The sequence below is a fragment of the Cariama cristata genome, unplaced genomic scaffold, assembly GCF_000690535.1.
Source record: "Cariama cristata isolate BGI_N322 unplaced genomic scaffold, ASM69053v1 scaffold274, whole genome shotgun sequence".
Taxonomy (NCBI): domain Eukaryota; kingdom Metazoa; phylum Chordata; class Aves; order Cariamiformes; family Cariamidae; genus Cariama; species Cariama cristata.
The window spans coordinates 62578-84754 of NW_009610980.1; the positions used below are offsets into that span (position 1 = coordinate 62578).

Here is a 22177-nt window from a genome sequence, read left to right on the forward strand (position 1 = left end):
GTTGATGGACAGACAGCTATATTCCTGGCAGCTCAAATCTCCCAAAAGTTCAGAGGTTTACCTCTCTTTTCTCATCAAATCTGAAGGTGGCAAAGTGTGGGCCACTAAATTCGGTGTTTAGAAGGAGAGCTGGAAAATACTGGATATATTCACCTTAAATTCCTGAATTAGTTCCTTCCATGGCCCACCTCTTGGCTGTTTTTTTTTCCATTAATTTCTACAAACTAAATCTGCTGACCTAAGCAAGGAATTTGCTTCAGAAATAGCTACGTTTAAACACACACTGCAGAATATCCAAGGAAAGGACATTCTGAATGTGTAAAGTGAGCATTCATGAAACAGCCAATTTCTAATGCTACATTTGCAATCAATCAGGGAACAGAAATATACCATGTGTCAAACCAAAACTAACCAAGAAAGCTCAAAAGTTTAAATGTATTAAATATTGCAAACGACTGTAGGTTGAGCAGCAGCAGCAGGACCGAGCACAGTTTTTTGGAAGATATTTCCAAATCAAAAAAAAAAATTGAGAGAATCTGATTTGAAAGAGAAGCAACATCCACCCATTGAGCACTCGGCCATCTGTAAATGACCAAGGTATGCTTATTGCTCCTTGGTTACCTCAGTAGCCAAAAGGAGAATCCAGCAAGGTTTACGACTGTGGGACAGCTACACAACGCTGCCTTGGCCGTTTCTACCAACTGTTGAATCCCACCAGCATGACCTTGGTTTACAACACAGCTGGTTTATCCAAACCCCAAGCCTAGCAAGATACTGAGTCAAACAATTGATTTCACCATCCAGGTCTGATAAAATAGCTGTGCAGATCAAAACCATCTGCATCTTGGAGATACCCCCAGCTCAAGCACAGATGATTCTCCTGTAATGGCCTTGGGCATATGTTGATCAAGAAGGGTGACAGACTAGAACTCAGCAATACTCCACATGGGAGCACATGAGTGCACCCACCGGGCTGATGAACAACCACCCCAAACTGCCCCCACTCCCGAGTCCTCCTGCAAAAAAAGAATGGAGTCACTCAAGAGTAACTCCATTTATTGCTCTCATGGCCTTCAGCTATTCATCAATACCACTTTATCGTCAAATGTATCAAGAGTATCCGACAGATCTACAATAATAGGCATGCCTTAAGTACCTAAGGGGTAAAGAAATGCCCCGATGCCTGTGTCATCAAGTGCAGCTAGTAGCACTGATCCTGCCTGTCGTCTTGCCTTTAAACATAGCAATTCTACATGCAGGTGTATTGAAGGGACAGTAGTTTCACCAACTGATGCCTGAATGTGCATATTCAGTCAGTCCTAATTTGACTCTACCTTCTGTCAAGAAAGCGAGAGTAGGTTAGAGTTCCCAAGTCACACTCTCCACATTTTTTTTCATTGTAATTGACTTCAAATATTCTAAAACATATATATATGAATATTCATTTCAATAATTAATGCAATTAGTTGTGCACATGCATATTTAATGAGCCTTTCCACTAAAGGTTGAAAAGTTTAAGGGGCTGGTAATAGGAAATCATATTTATTTCATTGGTGGGTTTTAGGATCCTGGAAATGAAAGACAGAAAAGATCTGTTCCTTCTTATTGCTAGTACAGAGTTATTCCCTATAGTGATTTGGTCAGACTAAAAATCAGCATTTAAATAGAAGTCACCAATTCAAAAGAGTAGTTCAAATCTGGAGTGATTACAACGCTTTTGCCTGCCAGCTGTCTAGCAGTCCATCAGAAATGGTCTGGCACTCTCACTCGGTTTTTTGATCAGGGCATAAGTCCTCAAAAGTCGCTATTGCCCTTATCAGGATTGCTGCTATCAAAAAAGGAAAGCCAGGAAGCGATAGTTCAGGTACCAGTACCCCTCTTCTTTACCCTAGGCACACGCTTGCGTTCAGGTCATTATACAGGAGATTCTGCACCGATGCCCTGCAGTTAGCAGATACCAGTTGTCTGCCCTTTCAGCGCAACCCCGAGAACGAAAATTCATTAAAATTATTTTAAAAATCAATGCACAAATTGAGACTGAACTGTTCAAAGATCCTGTTGAACTGCAAAAGACTTCTCAAAGCTAGAGTTAAAAGAAACTCTGAGGGTTTACACTACAGTGGCTAAATTCATTTCAAGGGGAATTTTACATTTTGATCACCAAGTAAAAGTGAATTTTTCAAAAACATGTTACTAAGTTTTCATAGGGACCTACCACTGTTTATTATAATATTTATTATATTATTATATAGCAGCATAACCCTCACAAGTTCCCAAAGGGTTAATGCAACTAGATGAGCTGAAATTCATGAGCATAATCCTAAACAAGTGAGTTGAAGTTCTATCAGGTCTATTTCATAGCATCAGGGATTACTGCTAGCAGTCTAATCCTACTGAGCCTAAGGGAGGTACGTTGTATTGTATTTGAAATCCTGGCCAGGAAAGAACGGAAGGTTAAATGGGTGCCTTGCTCTGTAATCAAATATCACAGGCACTACTTATCTATTCAATGAACAACTAACGTAGAAAATCAATTAGGAAACAAATAGCTTCTTCTTTCGAATTTTTTTTTTTAACCTAACAAAAAGAGAGAGTGAGGAGTAAATGTTTTTTTAATATACGTTTAACAAAACTATATCATACTATCCACTATAAAATAATTCTACACATAGACTGGCACACATTAACTAGAAGGCACAAAACACCCCAGAGCAACTGCTGGTGTTTTAATGCTATTTCTTGAAGTGCGAGGGCTATTTTCAAGGCTAGTGTGTATTTGAACACCAGCAACTGCGCATCTTCTCAAGGTATAAAGCAGCACACAGAAACTACGCATACAAAAATATTAACTGACTGCAGGTAATTGGACTGCGCTCAAATGAAATCACAAATACATATCCGGTTGTTTGTAACTGAACATCTTAAATTATGTATCAGTTGTGAAGAGCATTTCTTCAGCTGTGCATCATCTTTTGTTCACTTGGTTAAAATCCCAGGAGTACTGAAAAAGGCTGAAGCTCCTGCTGGTCTTTGTTCCCAGCAGGGAGAAGTCCCTTTTGGTGGTCTTGAGGTTAACACCCTACCCGCTCCCCCCCCATACCTGTCATTCTGAATAGACTTCACAGTCTGTGCACACAGACAAACAGCCTGACCTGGCCAGCTAGCTTGACCCCTGGGCAGGAAGAAGATCACATCTGGTTATTAATATTGGGACATTAAAAAAAGTGTAATCTTCAAGGCACTCGGAGAAGCAGGCTGGCAATTAGACAGTATGCACTGGATGTCAGTCAGGGAGCGTGTTAGCCTGATATTATGTCCGAGAATGCTAAAACCTTCATTTTGCTCTGATGAGGGGTTTCAAATACAGTCTCCCTCTCTGGCTCTGGAAGCTGGTAAGAGAAGTTAGCCCAAAGCACTTAAGTCTCCAGCTTATCTGTTCTTACGCTTCCCATTTTTGAGTCTCTTTTACACAGTTTTGTAATGTAAAACATTTGTAGCTGAAAACTGATGTAACGAGGAAAAAAAAGCCATGATTTTACAGTAGAAGGTGGCACCTGATAAATGGAACAAAAACTCTCAATATGACGGTTGTGCTAAATGTGTCCCCGTTACATTCTCTGAATATTTTACCACTATCCAGACGTTTTAGTTCATTCATTCTAGACATCTACATATTAGATGGTTTAAACACACTTAGTTCATACAATTGGCTAAAATATACAGAAACACATTTGTACATATTTGTGATACGTATATTATATACACATGCACGTACACAAAGCTTTATACTGCATAGATTTAACAATGTCACGTGTGAAACCTCAGTGCCACCAAAGTCAATGGAAAATTTACCTTTTGCTTGAGTTGCGACAAATCTTAACCCAACATAGGGTCTCACTGGGACATGTACTGAGGATATCAAACCCCTGGTCTGACACCTTTATATAGCCAGATAATAATTTCTATTATTTGCCCCACTGGTTATACCTAAAACAGAATGAAAGGCCATCATCTGGAGTTCTTATATGCTGTATTTTGCTGGCATTCCAGCCTTATTAATGCCACATGGAAGATTTTGGATCGCCAGCATGAACCCGGCACAGGTCCGGCATCCTTCATGAAGAATGCTCTGAGCACTCAAGGTGTGCTTCTCTATCAGTCATATGGAAGGTAGAGGAGCACGGTCTTCAGAGAAGTCTCAAGTCAGTCCTAGAAGATGGTGTCAACATAATCTCTGTGCTTGAAACAGGATGTAAAATTGTCTCCCAGAGTAGTTAATATTAATGCTCCCAGCCCAGATAGCTTAAATCAGCTGTTATTAGTTTGGTTTTGCCGCAAACTACCATGAAGTCTTTTTCCTTGCTTCCTTTCAAATGGAAAAATTTCCTTTCAAATTACGATTGGGCCAACACCCAGGATGGGCCTTCTACCAATGATGTGTTAATCTTGTGATCTGTGAGTCTGAAACAGGAGTTTTATAGCACTGGAAGTGGGAAGTTTCCAGCTTTCCAACAGAATGCTAGCACTTGTTTTTAGCTCTGATAGGCCTTGAGATGTCAAACCTTCAAACTGAAATACTATTATGTATGGAAAAGCTATTATAGGAAAAATGTAAGACGTTTCTAAAACATATTAGTCACAAAGTCACAGCGGTGTTTTTTCCCCTTAGTATTAGTGGAGTTTGGCTTGGTACATGCAACCATATGAAAAAAGAGTATTGACACAGTTAAAGAGCACTCTACAAATTTCTAACGTATTTTTCCTAATGCTAAATATGCAGGAGGTTCAAAATGTATGATAGTTTCCTGTGGGATGGTCGGCATACCTTTTTCTGTCTTTATTACTTAAAACAACACAGCTAACTCAAGCTCGAGACAATAAAACCTTTATCCCACTCATCCCAAATAATTAGAAATGCATATTTGATAATGTACACGAACACTCACACATGTATACACAAGAGAAAGTGGGAAAGATTATTGGCAGAAAAGAGAAAAAAATATAAAGGAGTTTGGGCCTCGCCAAGAGCGAAATCAGGCTAAGTGCTGCAGAAACGACACCGTTCCAGATGTAGATGGCACTGTGAAAACAGACACGTAGGGATGCTGGTAGAGCAGGAAGAAGAAGAATGTGGTGAGGTGGTAAACGCTGGCCGTTTGTCTGCGCAACGGAGGTCGCAGAGAGTAAACCACAAGGCAAGGATGACACGATGCACAGTCCTGAGAGAGCTGGCGTTTTGGAGTGAAATTCCAAGCTTGAGGCAAGAGAGGAAATGTTTCTGACAGGTTGAGGCCTTTCAGGGTGGAGGCTTTCTGGTTTTAAATAGTAGCTGCTTGAAAAATGCTCACAAATGTGGAATAATTCAGAGGGAGAAACAGGCTATGGATGAGGTGACCTAGTGTGTATGCTCACAAAGTATGTCATGGTTATCAATACCCAGTAACCTCTTTTGATCTGTAAAAGATATTTAGGAGGTGGATTTCATCCTAACCACACACACTCTGTAGCAAACAGGGGAGCTGTTTTGGCAAGAGGGAAAACATTTCCAAATTCAAATCCTCTCCTCTTTTTCACACCCTTTTTGCGGAGCAGTTTCTCTGACTCTTCCTTTGTAACTACCCTTTTCTCTAGAGCACCAGAAACAAATGGAAAAACCCTAGAAATAAACTTCGGGAGAAAAACAGTAACCATCAATTTCAGCAAGAAATTACCCAAATAACAGAACTTTTTGAACTGGATAATTTCTCACAGTAGTGACAAACCACAGTAGTCAAACCACAGGAGAGCCATGTCCCAGTCAATTGACAGAGTTAAAAAACACTGTCATTTTGGAAAACTCCTGGGCCAGCTCCATTCTTGGAGTAACACTACCGAGATCAGCAAAACTACCACAAAGATGGATTTGGCCCACATTTTTCCCATCTCTTTCCTCTCATCACCATTTTAATAGGAAACAAACAAATTTTGTAAAGCTTCAAGCAAATTCTACAGAGGCTAAAAGAGTCACACAACCAGTAAAAACCCTGTATTTTTCCTGTATCTTTGGAAATGTTTAGACTCCGGTTTGACAATATGACCTATCTCATAGCAAAGAAAACACTTCACGGACTCTGCTCGTGCCATCGGGGGCTGAGTATCTTATCTTTGTGGCAAACTGAGGAAATAATTCTCACCAAAAACTAAATGCTAGAGACAAAGTTGGGGGATCGGGGGGGTGTGAATGAGAGCCTGGTATACGTTTCAGCAACTGAAAAAGAACAACCAGCGCTCGGAAACAACTGCGGTAGTTCATCAAGCTCAGAACATTCTGACACAGCCCAGCCAGGCTCCCTGCAAGGTGAGCACATGAGAAATGAAACCTACCTGAGCAAGGGATCAAAATACAGGATTATTTATCTGTTCCAGATAAAAAGGTTCCTGCAGTCACCAGCATCCTCTTGAGCCAGCTCTACCCAAGAGCTCCCCACGGCTCCCGGTCCAGGGAGGGGGAAATTTCACTCCCATCACCGACACACTTACATGTGCTCTAGCTACTGCCTTTCCCGGTCCTTCTCCCGACACATCCCCTGTGTGGAGTGGGGCGGGAAGGACAATGCCCACACAGCTGGCTCCCTGCCAACCGGGGACTCCCGGCCACCAGCGGAGTAACCCTGCCCTCCTCCACGGCAGGGAGCTTGCAGCAAATCTCCAATTCCGTTTGCTCCGTTAATGGCAGAAAGGGAGCGGAGCCAAGGTTAGAGAGGGTTGTCCTGTGACCGTCTGTTTGTCATACGTTTCCTCATTTCATGTTTTCTCCGATGACTAATACCCTCTTTAGGAGTTTCAAACAGAAGTAAACTACTCAAAGATGCAAACTGCTGGAGATAGTGAGAACCATTTAGAAGTATTTCATTTTAGGGGGGCATAGGAAATAAAAAAGGAAGAGAACAACAGTTATGTACTTTAACTTTCCAGAAAGAGGGAGGGTGGAGAATCTGAAGTATTTCAAACCTAATTTTGTGAAAAGATATCAGTGATCTACAGCCAAGACAAATGCATATCAACGCGTCTTTTTTGCTCTAACTAATTAGCAGTATTACAGGGTTCAGTAGTGACATTTCAGCAGTAATTGATCCTCTGATGCAATTTTTGTGGATTTCAAACTAGCCAATACATGCAGCCAAGAGGGCTGGGCAAGGACGGAGGCTGGCAGTCAGCACAGAGGAGCCGGTCACCGCCTGAGAGTGACCTTGGGCCCCGGGATATTAAACACACGCAATCAACAGGAGCCGCTAGCATTCAGCATTTCTGAAAATCAGACCCCTAATCCCTCCACTTTTAGCACTTCCTTCACCACTGGCAGGCAGCACAGCTAATTTAAATTCAGGAGGTGGCTGCCCTAAACTCATACTTGGGTATATTCACACAGGGAATCAGGAACTTCCTGGCTTGCTCTGAAATTAGTATTTCATTTCAAATTTTGTGCTGACTTGGTGGGGAGGGCATTTGGCATCACATTTTCACATTACTTCACACTACATACAGGGTAACTTAGTTACTATATATTTCTTTCTTTTCTTAAACCCTAATGTGAAAGGTTTTAATGTCAAACAGCATGAAGACCAGGACGATCCAAAAGTCAACACAGTTCCCACAGTATGAGTTCAACCACAACAGACATCCCATCTTTATTTCATAGTGTACCTTAATAACAATCAATAATGCATTAAAGTTAGCACTGAGCACACTACATACTACACACACATACTACAAGTATAAAAAGAGCACACTACAAAAAGTCCATTTGAGTTACGCCTCAGCCTTGTAGTCCACATGCAGGAACAACATCTGGTTTGCACCAGCAAACGAGTATCTGGGGTAAATATTTGCAGATAGATGGCTAATTAGCTATTTTTGGTCTTCAGGCTCAATAGATAGTCAACTGCCTGTGGGTATTTGCCCCCCAAGTCACTATGTCTAGTAATAAATGTGGGGAAGCAACAAGAGGCAGCTGTCTGAAGAGACAGGCAACAACGTGACATAAGCTGGATGCTTCTTTCCCTCACTTTCCAAATATTAGGGGGACCTAGAGGAACTAACAGCCCATTTAACAGAATAAAAGTTACCTCCGGGTCTTCTAATGTCAAACTAGGACTGATCCTGCAGAGGGTGTCAATGAATTCATGCCAGTCAAGACCACCCAAAGAACCCTCAGGAACACCAGAGAGGTTTAAAGCTAGCTGAGCATGCAGGCAAAATTCAATATTGGTAAATGAATCCAAGAAAATGTATGTTAGAAGGAATAATTTGAACCAATCAAACAGGTTACTGGTGTCTAAGTTAAATGTAAGCACTCTAGGACACTTGGGCATCAGTAAGAAGGGGGGCGTGGGAAGAGACATGCAATGAAAGGCGACATATTTCCAGCACAGAATGCAATAGGATTTGTTTAAAACAGATTATATTTTTGGAAGCACCAGGCATGGGACAGTAAGATCATACAGCTCCACTGAGAACAGTGTGTTCAGTTCTGAAATATCTGTATATCTCAAGAAAAATTTAACAGTGGTAGAAGGAGTTCAGAGATCAGTGATAGGACTAGCAGAAATGTGGGAAAACTTCCACTAAAAGCAACACTGAATAGGTTGAAATTCTTTGGTGCATGAATAGTGTAAGTAAAAGACAGACATGATAGAAAATTCGTAACATAATCATAAAGATTATTATGAAGACGTAAAGATTATACAGAAAGATCACAAAACAAGTAAGAACACATGACCTTTCTTGTTCTGTTACCAGATGAATAAACAAACAAAACTTAATAACTTAAATGAATGACAGAAATTTTTAAAAGCTGAAAAATGATATTTATATGCAGGTTAAATTAACCTGTGGAACTCCTTCCCACTGCATGTGATTGAGCCAAGGGTTCAGTTTATAAACTGATTTGATGTTTCTATACTTACAAGACCACTTTTGTAGGGGAAAAAAAAAAAAAAAGATACTTGAATTCTGATGATGTTAATTCATTGTTCTTTAGGTACAGAGGACATACGAGAAGAAAAACGAATTTTCCTGTATGAGCAACATTATTCCATATTTGCCCATGAAAGATTTTTTCCTCTGCTCTGAGAAACAATTGTTGTTAGCCAGTCTGGAGCAAAGAGATTAGATAAGGTGGACTAATGGTATAATTTGCTGTGATAGGACAATGATTGCATACTTCGCCTATTAATGTGTTGTTACTTCTAAAATAGCATTCTCTTCTGTTACGGACAGCCACTGCAAGAGATGTACTTGACTAACTTTATCTGCAATAGAGTATTTTTCATTAGGACAGGCTGGAACGATATCTCATGATTAAGTGACTCAGAAACAGCTCCAAAGAAGAAAGAAATATTCTTTACACCCAGACCAAATCCTGATAATTTCAGCCCTAAAAGTGCCTATAAGAAAATTATGAGTAACTGCGAGAAGGAAATTAGAACAGAAATGGAAATTCAACCTTTACTACAGCAGACTAACGTATATAGACCTTTGTATGGTATTACAGCAGGTGACAGTAGCAGTCTGGGGTATATATGGACGCACATAGCTTTGAATTCTGTTTATGCTCTTGGGAAGTGTACACTTTTATAAGCACACACACCTGCCTTTTTGCTTCCCTCCATTGCACCCTCTGTGAGAGAAATCCAGTCTCCAACAACCGCGACTTCCTCCCTAACACCAATGTTGGATAATTTCTGTCTCTCTGAGTTCTCATGAACAACTTCAGGCTCCTTCTCCAACTCATTCCTCCCAGTGACACTCTATTAAGCACATGTACAGATAAACATAGGCAGACAGAAAGACAGATAGATATTTCTTCGCATATGGGAAGAAATTAAGTGGTATGCTTAATTACATTTCTATCAGGTCCATTTAGACTGCCAAACATGTTGGGGGCCAACCTCTGACCCAGCTCTGCTCACATTTTCTTTTTCCCAAGGCCATGCTCTGATTCCTAGCCCAGATAGTATTGAGCTTACCTTCTAAATCTATTAGGACAAACAACTACTAGAAGTAAAGGAGAGACATTTGTTTAGTTCCTGTTGTGAACACGTGAGGCACAAAGCCTTTGTATCTGCAGAGCACAAAAGCAGAGCGAACTGGGATACAGGCTTGAACTCTGTAACATGAGATTTCAAAGTTCTCCTTTCTATTGATTACCAGCTCAACTCTCTTCCTTATCATAACAAATATTACACAGACACAACTCTTCAAAACCAGCATAGCTCTTGTCCTTTGTATACCCTAAAATGCTTTAGGTAAACCTTAGCATCTGCTTGATACTTTTGAGGTAGCTTAGGCCACAGAATTTGAGCTGTTTAGTGAAGAACTCAGGAAAGACAACAACCAACCTAGAAAGACTTCTGGATTCAAGTCTTACATGTAATACATTGAGGCATAGATGATCTCATAAACCTATTTTGTTTTTCAAGAAATGAAAAAAAAAAAAAAAAAAAAAGGAAAAACCAAAAAAAAACATTCAAAGAGAGCCCAAAGTGTCTAACTGAGAAAGGATTTGCTCTTTCTCAAAAACACCCATCAGGAATCCTGATGACTAATTCTGAACATTTTCATCCCTTGAGTTCTATAGGTCACAGAAATTCAAGTATCATGAAGATACTGGTGAAGCATGACATGCTACAAGAAATACCAGTGGATATAGCAACAGGGAGACAGTGCACATTGACAGCGTATCCAATTCATCATCACCTATGAGACTACCTTAGCAAGTCAAAACCTGACAAAGGCTATCCACAACTGAGGTACAACACCTATTTCTGAGATGCATCTGCAACAGGGTTAGTCCCAGAGGCCAATACAGTAGTGCTTTCAAATCTGCCCAATGACTCTAGGTCACAAATTTGGTAAAATTAGTCTTAAGCTATTATTTGTGGCCTGTGATCTTTGTCATCTGAGAGCTGACTTCAGAAGATCCTGCTCTGATATATCCCAGCAGGGTCCTGACTTCCTCCCCGGTCAAATATTTTGAGTCGCAGAAGTTCTTGGACAAATAAGGGCATAAGATTTTCAGAAACACTTGCAGTTTGGCCTCGATTTTTCCACCAGCTTCATTCTTCCTAATTTCCAGTCATTCATTAGTTGCGTACATATCTGCAAATGCCAAAGGGTGTTTCCAAAATAGTAACATCTAGATACTAAAAGCTGTCTCATTTCAGTAGTAAAGCAAGCCTTTTTCCATGTTCTCATCACTAGCAGACACAAAGAGCAAGAATACCAAGATCCTCCTTAGACTTTGTTACATTGTTCTAGCTGTAAAAATACCAAGCTTCTGGTCATTCACAAAGTGTTTATTCAATTAGAAAACTTCAGTATTTTTGCCTCAATCTGTTTCCCAGAGAGCAAGTTTTTGTCTAGGTTACACAGAAAATAGGAACATTGTTGTTTGAACAGCATGAAGCTGTGTCAAGGGGAGTTCAGACTGGACATTAGGAAAAGGTTCTTCACTGAGAGGGTGGTTGGTCCCTGGAACAGGCTCCCCAGGGAAGTGGTCACACCACCAAGCCTGTCAGAGCTCAAGGTTATGTCATATGGTCCAGTTTTGGGTAGTCCTGTGAGGAGCAGGGAGTTGGACTCGATGGTCCTTATGGGTCCCTTCCAACTCTAGATATTCTGATTCTATGATCCCATGAATAAGAAGAAATGCCCTTCTTTCTGTTTTCTCATTAGGACCCAGGGTTTTGAATATAGCATAAGGATAACATCAGCCATACCTGGTACGATACTTGAGCCAGCTGCAACTTTTCAGGATTTCCCATGGAAAACTTCTTCTTTCTTAATAAAGCAGTTTGGAGACAACTGACCTCCCCCACTCCCCCAGCCAAGGACTGCTATAAGCCCAATTACAAGTTGGAAAAATTCCATACTTGTCACACGACTTTAGAACAAGATTATATAGACCCTTGGACGCGCCTGCTAAATTTCTGGTAAGTAGAGTTTCCACTGGAAGCCTTTGTTTTAAATAGAGTCATCACAACAGGATTGATCTTGAACTTTCTCTGAATAAGGGTAACCTATTTTTCTATAAAAAGTTTGGGCACAAACTATCCCCGAACAGCAAATTCTGAACTGTCTTTATAGGTAGAGGTGGCTCTACGGTTCTTCTCTCCAGGAGCAGTGCAAGGAAGTGGCGTATGTTCTTCTTCTTTGGGAGAGTTTACAAGGGAGAACAGAGATTACTAACAAAAACTCTTCTTTGGGCGGACTCCTGAATACTATCGCTATATACTAGGTCACCTGCACACCATCCAGCAATAAATCAGTAGTTATATAGTCATGTAGTTCAGACATGTGAATCATGTTAACAGCATGGTTTGATTAACACACTAGGATAACAGTTTCAAATAGAAAAATGACATTGTTTGTTAGGCGACTCATGTGGTCAAATATCCACTCTTGGAATAAGATTAGTATATTACCATTCATGGCTCCTATTAGCAATATGTGGTTTCCTATTCATGCATATAAGCAAGGAGTATTGATCATACTCTTCGTATATGATGAAACCATTTTTTTTTTCTGATTTTGTCACTGCTAGTACAGTAGGATGCCCAAGGCATGGGAATCTGCACACTTCATCATTCAAGCACTACCTTTGCTCATTTTTTGTTTCTTTCAGTGCCCCTTGCCTTTAAAAGCTAAAGATTATCTTAATGCCTTTCCTCCCAGAGGGAGAGCAGCACACAGAGTTTCCCCTGAGGCTAAGGAGTACAATACTCCGTGTATCTGTCTGCTGCAGAACTGCAGGGCTGGCACCTTCTGCTGCAGACCAAGGGGGTCATTTCCATGACATCCTCCTTCACGGCTGTCCACAAAGCGAAGGTCTTGCGGTCCTCAGCAAAGCTTCGCTTTCTTTATATATCAGCACGAGGATGTACGATCATTGTTCTGCACTATCTGCCTGTATTAAGTACCACAGCCTAACAGAGAGACCACCGGGATCAAAAAATATCACAAACTAGCACTTGTAATTTATGTTTTATTAACATAAAAACCCTACCCACATTTAATGTCTTTCCTACCTATTTCCTGCTCTACTGTATTGTATTTTGCCCATATACACGTGGAAGTTTATCCAATGAAACATGTCTCCTGTATCGTGCCCAATTCTTGCTAAAACCAACAGAATTGGTATTACTCAGCATTTCACACCAGCCTCTTCACAGTCCTTCCTTACAAAATCTGACTGGAGCATTGCTCCAGTGGTACCCCAAAGGAAAAAAAAAAATACATGCAGAAAATGAATTTGTCTGTCTAGCAAGACAGACACATAGAGAGCCCATACGGTCTTAAGAGCTGTGTATCAAACAGCTCGAAGTTCAGTCCTGTACACATGGAGTCTCTATGGTTTTATTCCCATCAGCCCTCCCATAATTTCCTAATTCTGGCATTTTGTCTGGATGGACTGACAAATGCATAGACCAAGGGAAAGTTTCTCCTAAATCATTTAGCAAAAGCAATAGTAAAGCTAAAGCACACATATGCATGTCAAAATACAACTTTCCTGTCATGTCTCAGTCTTTTTTTTTTTTTTTTTTTAAGTGCTCATTCTGAAATACATGGAAGAAACGGTGGAGAAAAATCCCACCTGGAAGAGTCTGGTAAACTGCAACTACAATTTTGGAGAAGACACCTGTAGTGAGTTGCATAAGAGCAGCCAAAGTCTTCTAAGGCAACAAGAAAATCTATGTTTCAAGGCTGGGAAGGAGTGGCTGCTAAATCCATAGCTGCAATCTATTTACGCACACGTACACATGCACCCACATTGACATAATATTCTCACATACACTGCATCTCTACTTTGACTCTCAGTCAGAAATAATTACATATTTCTCTTAATGTCGGAATGAAAGAACTCCCAGCACAAAACCCAGCTGTTGTACAGCCATTTTGTGTGTTGAGCAGACTGAATAGATGAGGCTGATCCTCTTTATGCTGCTTTTGCTCTCCTCCTTGCTCACTCTTTCTGCTCTGCGAGAGGAGCTATGAGCTCGGGCTCCACTGGGCAGGTTGGGCATGGCAAGTCCTGTCCAAAGAGTCTGATATGGCCTCCTTGCGAAGAGTAGCCTTAGCCATCCTCGCCCAGGACAGCACGCAGACTGGGATCCTGGACAGCGTTTCAATGGAAGAACATGGGAATTCCCTAAACCATGACTTCAGAGTACGTATCTGCTTCAGCGCTGTGCCGTAAGCTGCATACCATGCATGCGATTTTTCATGAGGACCACTACGTAGGACTATCTGAGAACCAGACAACATCTGAATATCAAATTAAATATACCTCAAATTATTTCTCTAGTATTATATTTTTAATTCAAAATTTTTTAAAAAAATAGGTTTGAAATTACTATTATGCTAGCCTACAACTTGTTTGGGTTTTTTTTAAATAAATGTACTTATCTACAGTGTATATGTACATACAGTAGGCATATATGTTATGTATAGCTATGTATAGTTGGCTACACAACGTGCTCTTTGAACATTCGTTTCTCTATGTGTAAGCACAACAGCATAATCTGAATTACAGTATCTAAAACTTGCAGTGGAAATTAAATTTCATAAAACATTTAAAACCTTAAATGAACATAAGCCTCAAAGTACTATAAAAATTGAAATATCCTCTAGCGTGAGGTTTGTGTTCAGCAACAAACTAGAATAACTTTTGTTTATCACTGAAAACAGCTTTCTTCACCTAAACAAACAACAAGAATAAGCTTAAGCAAAACATGTTTTGGCTCCTCAGATGTGCAGACATATTCCAATTTCCTTTCCACAATGATTTTTATGCAAATCAATGCTGCACAATCTCCTGACCTCTTTTACCATCATACTGGGACAATGACAGTTCAATAATTGGACTGGCACATATCTAGGATATTTGATTTTAAATTAAAAAGTTAGTGCAGGACAATTGAAATGAAAAGAATGTGACTTTCTGTTCATTCCGGACCGATCAAGTATCAACGTTTCATGCCAAAGAGAGGAAAGCAAACAAAGTGATTGGGGCTGTTAGTCCATTCGTCCCTCTATGCATATACTTCACACCCCCCACCTCAGTTGTTAATTCCTAACAACGATGCTTTCATCCAGAACAAGGATAATGAGAAAAACCCAAGCAGTGTTCCTTGGGGAACTGTTACACTAAAAGTTACCTAAGGACTAAATCCCACTTGTGCCTCCTGCACGTGATAAAGATGAGCAAAGCATTCAATATCCCTGGCTGATTTAAAATCCAAATATGCAAACAGCATTGTGGAATCCAGACAGACTATTCTGCTTCACTGATGACAGATGCAGGAAAAAAGCTGGTCTAATTAAGCTTTTGACTTTGAACCAGCGGAGAAGTGGACACCTCGCTTTAAAAAAAAGGGGTGCATAACCCCAGCTGAAGAGCAGGTGCTGCGCAGTATTTGCATTTCCTGCAGAGGATGCTAGCTGGCAGGACCAAGCAGCTGACCGTGAAAATTCTTGGCCCTAAGTGACCCAAGGACAGACTATAAATCCATCCTATAAAATATAGTAAAAGCCCCGTTTGTTCTTACACCCTTTCAATATGGGATGTTATACATTTGAGATTATCTCATTTTATTGGGCTCTTTAGAAAGCTGTTTATGATCATTTGTGGACAAAACAAAGGCTCGTTGTAAACTTTTTTAAATAAGTTGGAAGGTCAATATGAAACAAAGGGCACCACTTTCATGACTGCTACATGCAAGCTACGCTTTTGTGTGTAATATTACAATGCGTTTCAGCAAAGGGATAGAGTCCTAGCTAATTACAAAGCTAACATATAATAGTATTGCATTAGCAGCCCAAGAAATTCCTATTGAATTGCACACATCTGAAAATAGAAAGACGTGCTTGTGCTGAAACTTAATTATCTTGGCAAAAACTGTGAAGGCCAGATTCTCAGAAGACATAAACACAAAGCTCTGCTTTGCACTCCTGAGGATCTAATTCTTTGTTTATGCAGATAACCTCTGTCAGATAAAACTTACCATTTGGATTGACTAATTTGCCTTATTATTTATGGTACCCACAGCTAAGTAACACAATTACCACCGGGTTTGTGAGTAAGAAAAAGAATACTGCTGATCTACAAATACAAGGTCTGCAAGAGACAATCGGTGTGCTCTGCCAGGTTAAAGACGTTAATGCTGTTGCATTCCACCCCAGGCAGAGAAGACGAGCCTTTTTCAAGGACAGTTCTGACTGAAATGCTTTTTTATGGGTTCAAAGTAAAACATTATGGTAAAAAATGAATACAGCTTTGTTTGTTTCTTCAGTCATCGTTAGCAATAGACATAAGGGTATTCTGTTTTTGAGCCCATATGGAAAGATCATCAACACTTTCTGCTTCTGGGTCCTTTGCCAAAATACCATATCCCACATGCCTTTTACCTTAAAACATAAAAGAAAAGGTGTTGTTCTGGTCAAATAAAGAAATAATTTTTACTAGCATACGTCTAATGTTAAAGCTGCCTAAATCCTGCCAAAGACATTAAAACACCATCTGCAAAACAGATTTTCATTAAATTGATCAGTTTAAAGTTAAGCAGCTAGGCAGATGATGCTTTTGAGCTAACCTTTAACCTTTAACCTTCTTAAACTGAAATCAGGTCGCTCCTTTTGGGTAATGTCTTTGCCGTTTGTGAACACGAGAGGTAAAGCAATCTATCCAAATTGAACTGACAATCATAGCATTAATAGTGTTATGGATCGATATTTTGTCAATAAAGGGAAAACCAAGGTAGTTTTCACACAGCTGAGTATTAGTTTGCTAACTGCTGCCTGTCGCTTTCCCGGAGCTCCTAAATAGTTGCATATATGATGCAAACCGCAGTAAATATCCCATATCAAAGTGATGTCTGTTAAAGCTGTTCTCAGCTAACTGAATAATATTTTGTGATAGACTGGCTTCAAATATTTATTTGCTATTAGAAACTGGTCGTGTCATTCAGTTACTTGGTTAACTAAAACTTCTTTTCGGCCACTCCCGTTTACTTTGCAAAAAGGCTACCCTGCATATATTTATTTATTAAAAGTATTTGGGAACGATTTTGTGAGCACAGGACATGATATAGGCGGTTCCCTGAATCAAAAGCTATTTGACTAAGCTACAAAATGGCTTCCTTAAGAGCAGTTCCAGCTATATGTACTTTATATCCCCGGAGAAGGATCACTGTCCTGCCTCAGCTTCCCAAATCTGCCGAAGTTGAACACTTCCTCCTGCAGAATGGAAATGCACTCTGTTGCTAAAGAGGCTTTCTCTGTTTACTCGGGGAGTCACTGAATGCTTCTTGATGGGTGCCGCGAAGGATTTGTTACTCTTCTGCGGTTTAATTTGCTAATATCGAGCTCCACAATTCCAAATATAAGTCTTTGGGAAATTCATTTAGGCCAAGTTGAGTTCACACAGGGTAAGGTTGTCTTTGTTCTGGTTCCTAGCAGCTGCATTTCCAACACCATTTGAATACTGCACTTCTGTTAAGGAGCAATCAGGCCACTTCTTTTTTTAAATAACTTCGAAAACAGCTAAAGGTTTCACTTTGCCACATTTAGAATCTAACTCTAAAAGTGACATTTCAGAACCGCCTAAAATTATACAGCTTCAGAAGAGAAGCTCTGATGTTCATAGTCGCTTGAAAAGCTACAGTTATGAAAAGACATCCTTTTATTCCATCAATAGTTAAGCACAGGAAGAGAAATCAAGCTGTTACGGCAACATTTATAAAAAGAAAATTCACAAAACAATAACATTTAAATAAATATAAATGACTAAAGAAGAAACTTTGAGGTACTTGACAAAGCAAAGGAACAAAGTCACAGATTCTTTTTCTGTGCTTTCAGATGGTTTTAGTATTAAAGTTTTTATTGCCAAACCATATTCACAGCACCTTAATTTTAAAAGAGTTAGAGGAGCTGCTCGAATATAAACACAATTCATGAATATTCGATATCGCTCCCAAGGCATATATCTATTATTCATACAAATTAATGTTCTTTTTTTCCTTAGGTGCTCTAAAAGTTTATCTGATGTATCAAGAGAAAAAAAGTTTACAACTCTCTTGGTGTCAACAGCTTCACCGAGACCTGACAAAACTATCAAGTCTGCTAGCAGATAACTTTACAGACTTTCAAAATCTCATTTATTTCCACCTTGAGGCCTGAATGTACACCCACAATTAAAAGTAAGGTTTTCCGGGTGACGCAGAGAGGCATTACATTCTGTTATAAAGCACACACACCTAGAACATTTTGGTTCTTTGGGACACCTTGCAGTACTGCCAACCCCAAATCTTAAAAAATAATCCTACTAATACCCTAACTGATATTTTAAATAAGTCATTCCTCTCCTTCAAATTAGCCTTAAAATGAGATTATACAAAAATAGTCCGTGCAAGTGTCTATGCTATCTGCTTTCTGAGAGTTGTTAAGCCTAGCGGGGTTCAAATTTCCAAGCTTAGGTAAGAAGTCATGAGGGACAGAAATTTTCTAAAAAGCTGAGATTCTCACTAGCAATCCTAGGGACAAGTCTTTAAAAATACACGTATCAGGAGACTTGCAACCCTATGGATACCAGGAGCACACTTTCAGTTGTCCTTCTGGAGGACGTGAAGCTTAGAGGGTGTCTAAAAGCTTATGCATTCCTTCTCCACCAGGATGTCTTTCACCTTAACTGGTTCAGAGACTGAACTTAAACGGTTAGCGATGGTCATTTGCTGCGTACGACAGCTGCACCACATAGGCGCTGCTCAATTGCTTGATCTAACAAACCAGGATCTGGCAAAGAGGTGGGTTCAACGGTGGGATGGTTTTACTGATGGGGGCTAAGAGCTGAGACTTGCTCCCTTAGTACGCTAAATCAAACGTTCTGTAGGACGTGTTGCAAACCCAAAGATAGTTGACAAAGGCTTCTGTAGGGATCAGGTTGAGTGAGTGAAGAGACAGCGCTGTTTTGAGTAGATGGTTTGTACCTTGCAACTCCATAGCTGTGCCTACAGCTTTATTTAAAAAATAAGCAGCTGGCATCTTATTTTCGACAGCCGCTGAAGCTTTGGCAGTGAAGCCAGCTGAGAAAAGCCCTCTCCCCTCTGCCTTCCCATCTTCCATCCTATCATTTCTATCCGTGACACGGTTTGCAGCAGCATCTCTCTGAGTGGTGGCAACATAAAACAAATCATTGAGATAATCCGGGTTAAGACCCCAAAAAGAGATGGGAACCAACTATCTTTAACTTAGATCACTTAAAAAACCCAACTTAAGAGTGTGGCTCCACAATCAGCGTAACTGGAGGGAACCAGGAACCGCTTCACGAACGACAGGGAGCAGGAAATTCTGAAGGCAGTTTTGCTGCTGAGGTGGGCTAACTGTGTCGCCAGACTCTCAACTCTTTTGGCACTTGGCAAAACAGGACTTTGGATCTTAAAAAAACCCCAACAAACAAGCACAAAAAGCCCACCCCCCTAGAGTTAAGGGAAAATGCAATTTAAAGAAAGTACATGATTAATGTAGCAGAGCAGCCAGCGCTGTGGGACAATATAATAGAGCCGATCTCATGTTCCTGCCATTTTTGTCCATAGCAGAACTACCAAGGTTACAACTCCAGGTTATAAAATAAAATCCATGTTACTTACTGCCTGTGCACCCTGTCTTAGCTCAGAATAACCATTCGAACATGGTTGAACACCAGCAAAATGTTACTTCTTGCTTAAGCTAGAGGTCTGCTGAGGCTTTTCTGTATTTGTACCATGCATACACATTTTCGACATGATTAGAAAACCAGCATAGTTGCTGTAATCAGCAGATGACTCCTGATAGTTTCGTTATCACAGATTTCTAGTATAAATCAATAGATAACACTTGCAAAATGGATTTTCTAATCATATTTAGAGCTTGTTACAGTGACTAATGGTTTGCAATATTTCCTGAATTTTTATATCCCCTAGACAAAAGAACTTTTTAATAAGTTACAAAGTTATTCATCTTGGAAATGAATGTGTTATATTTTGTACATGAACCAAGACAATCAAGCCAATCCAGTAAACACACTGCAGAAAATAAGTTACCCCGTAATTAGGGTTTGGAAAAAGTCATGACAAGTTGTGTAATAAATGGTATTCATCACTCCCACATATTCATTATATCCACATAGTTTTTTCCAGTAAAGATAAAAATACAGTTGCCATTCTACTAACATATTTATCTACACCACACCCTTTCATGTTTGTGAAAAATCATTACTGGCTTGGAAAAGAAGGGCAGACAAAAGGATGACAGTGCTTACTTTTGACTGTCTTTGGTAATAATGTGGCATATTGCATGTGCTTGCTGAAAATACGGACGTAAAATAACTTGGCTGTGACAGATTACGGTTGCAAACAGATACGTATGCCAGAAAGTGATCTCCTTCCCTATGGACGGTATGGAAAAATCATCATTTTCCCTAACCTCTGTCAAGCTTCTGACCAAAATGTAACGGACAAGGTCCAATAAGATTAGAAGAGACGTAAAACCCCTCTAGTCATTTATGATGAGGGAACTTTTTATAAAAACACTGGCTGTCCCTGTCTTCACAGAAAGTGCAGCCTAAACGGGCCCTCAGGTGAATCAACGCAACTCATCGGGAAGGCTCCTCCCTTGACCAGCCTGCGTAACTCTTGTTCGCCTATACGCACGTTCAACAAACGTTTACTCTGCTGATTAATCAAAGTCTTGTTCGATTAGCACCGAAACGGTTAATGCCCCAGCCTGCTTGGTGCGGACCGCAGTTGCTGTCACTGGCTTACCTTGTACAGTTTCAGGGCTGCCTCGTGCCTGTGGTTGGTAGTGTGTAAGCGCAACTTATCCACGCTGTTGGTGTAGTAGTCACAGGCGTTACATTTGAGGTGAACCGGGTTGCCAATGGCAATACACTTCAGCCTCCACTCGTTAGTTTTGCCCCCTTCCTTAATGTGAGCCACCAGTTGATATTTCTGCATGTGTTTGTCAGTCTTGCAGTGGAGCTGGAAGTTCGCTTTGAGCTGCGTGTTGTAGTTACAGAGCTTGCACTGGTAGATGTCTCCAATTACGGCCCTCCACTCCTCTTCGGGGAGCGAACGTTCGCTGCTCACATGCACGTTTAGGGCTTCCAGGCTGTCAGAGGTGAATTTGTTGCAAACAGCACACTGGAATAGCTTCAGCGCTGGGTCACTGATATAAGGTGACAGCTCTCCTGCAGTGAGGAGGGACAGGTCATCACCCATTAGCTGACCACTGGCAAGCCGGATTTCAGGCGGCAGCTCATTATTTACTACAGGGAAAAAAAAGGGAAAAAAAAAAAATTAAAAGGGAAAGTAGAGACCAGCAAGCATAGCACACACAAAGGAATCCGTAAAATAAAGCCTTGACAAGGAGTTTGCTTTCTCTAGAGCTTAAACTATAAAAAGCTGTAATAGGATTGAATCAGGATCAATTACAATCATCCCTTTCAACTTCTAAATTCCCTCATCAGATAGCTTTAATTACTCCTACTGGGCATGATGTCATTCTGGAATTTGTATTTTCAAAGGCATGAAAGTTGATCAATAAAATAACAAAACAGCAATGCTTTTGTAACTTAAAAGCCTAGATTAACTTACACAGCACTAATTGTAGTTTTGTTATATCCTTTAAATGATGCTGGAGGTAGGTCTATATACATATATATATACATATATTTCTCTACAATTTAGTATTTAGGCTAAGTATATCTACACTAATTTAGCTACTTTTGGTACCAGATCTCAGCATTCCTAATTTTAAAATAGCGAACGACGCTGGGACAATTTAGGTACGTCAAAAAGGAAACATTAGAAGTGAACAAAGTTTAAGAACTCTCTTTAGTACGCGTCCGTACCATTAGGTAACAGATCGACGGTATGCCGCTCACACATGAGCATTCCATTCCAATTTGCCCTCCTCTTACACTTGGAATACAGACAATTTGCTAACTATAAAGGGGCATTGTCAGGTAAGAAAGAAAAGACTGCATTCCTACCTGGAAATGTTGACCTATTCAAATAATTAAAAACTGCGGAAAACAGAGCTGCCTTTATCTTTTTCTACTTTGTTAATTTGATAGCACCTCATTACATAATCAATTAATTTCATT

At 40.1% G+C, this 22177-nt stretch overlaps 1 protein-coding gene across 1 annotated transcript in view; it reads right to left on the minus strand.

The window, feature by feature from the left end:
* Nucleotides 1–16327: 16327 nt before the first annotated feature.
* LOC104160004 (zinc finger homeobox protein 4-like) overlaps nucleotides 16328–22177 on the minus strand; it is an 8774-nt gene continuing 2924 nt past the window's right edge. Inside the window, exons 2-4 of the mRNA XM_009698053.1 lie at nucleotides 20835–21337; nucleotides 19023–19200; nucleotides 16328–16446 (exon numbers count right to left, since the gene is read on the minus strand). Of these exons, the coding sequence (XP_009696355.1) occupies nucleotides 16328–16446; nucleotides 19023–19200; nucleotides 20835–21337 (800 nt within the window). The remainder of the gene's footprint in view (nucleotides 16447–19022; nucleotides 19201–20834; nucleotides 21338–22177) is intronic.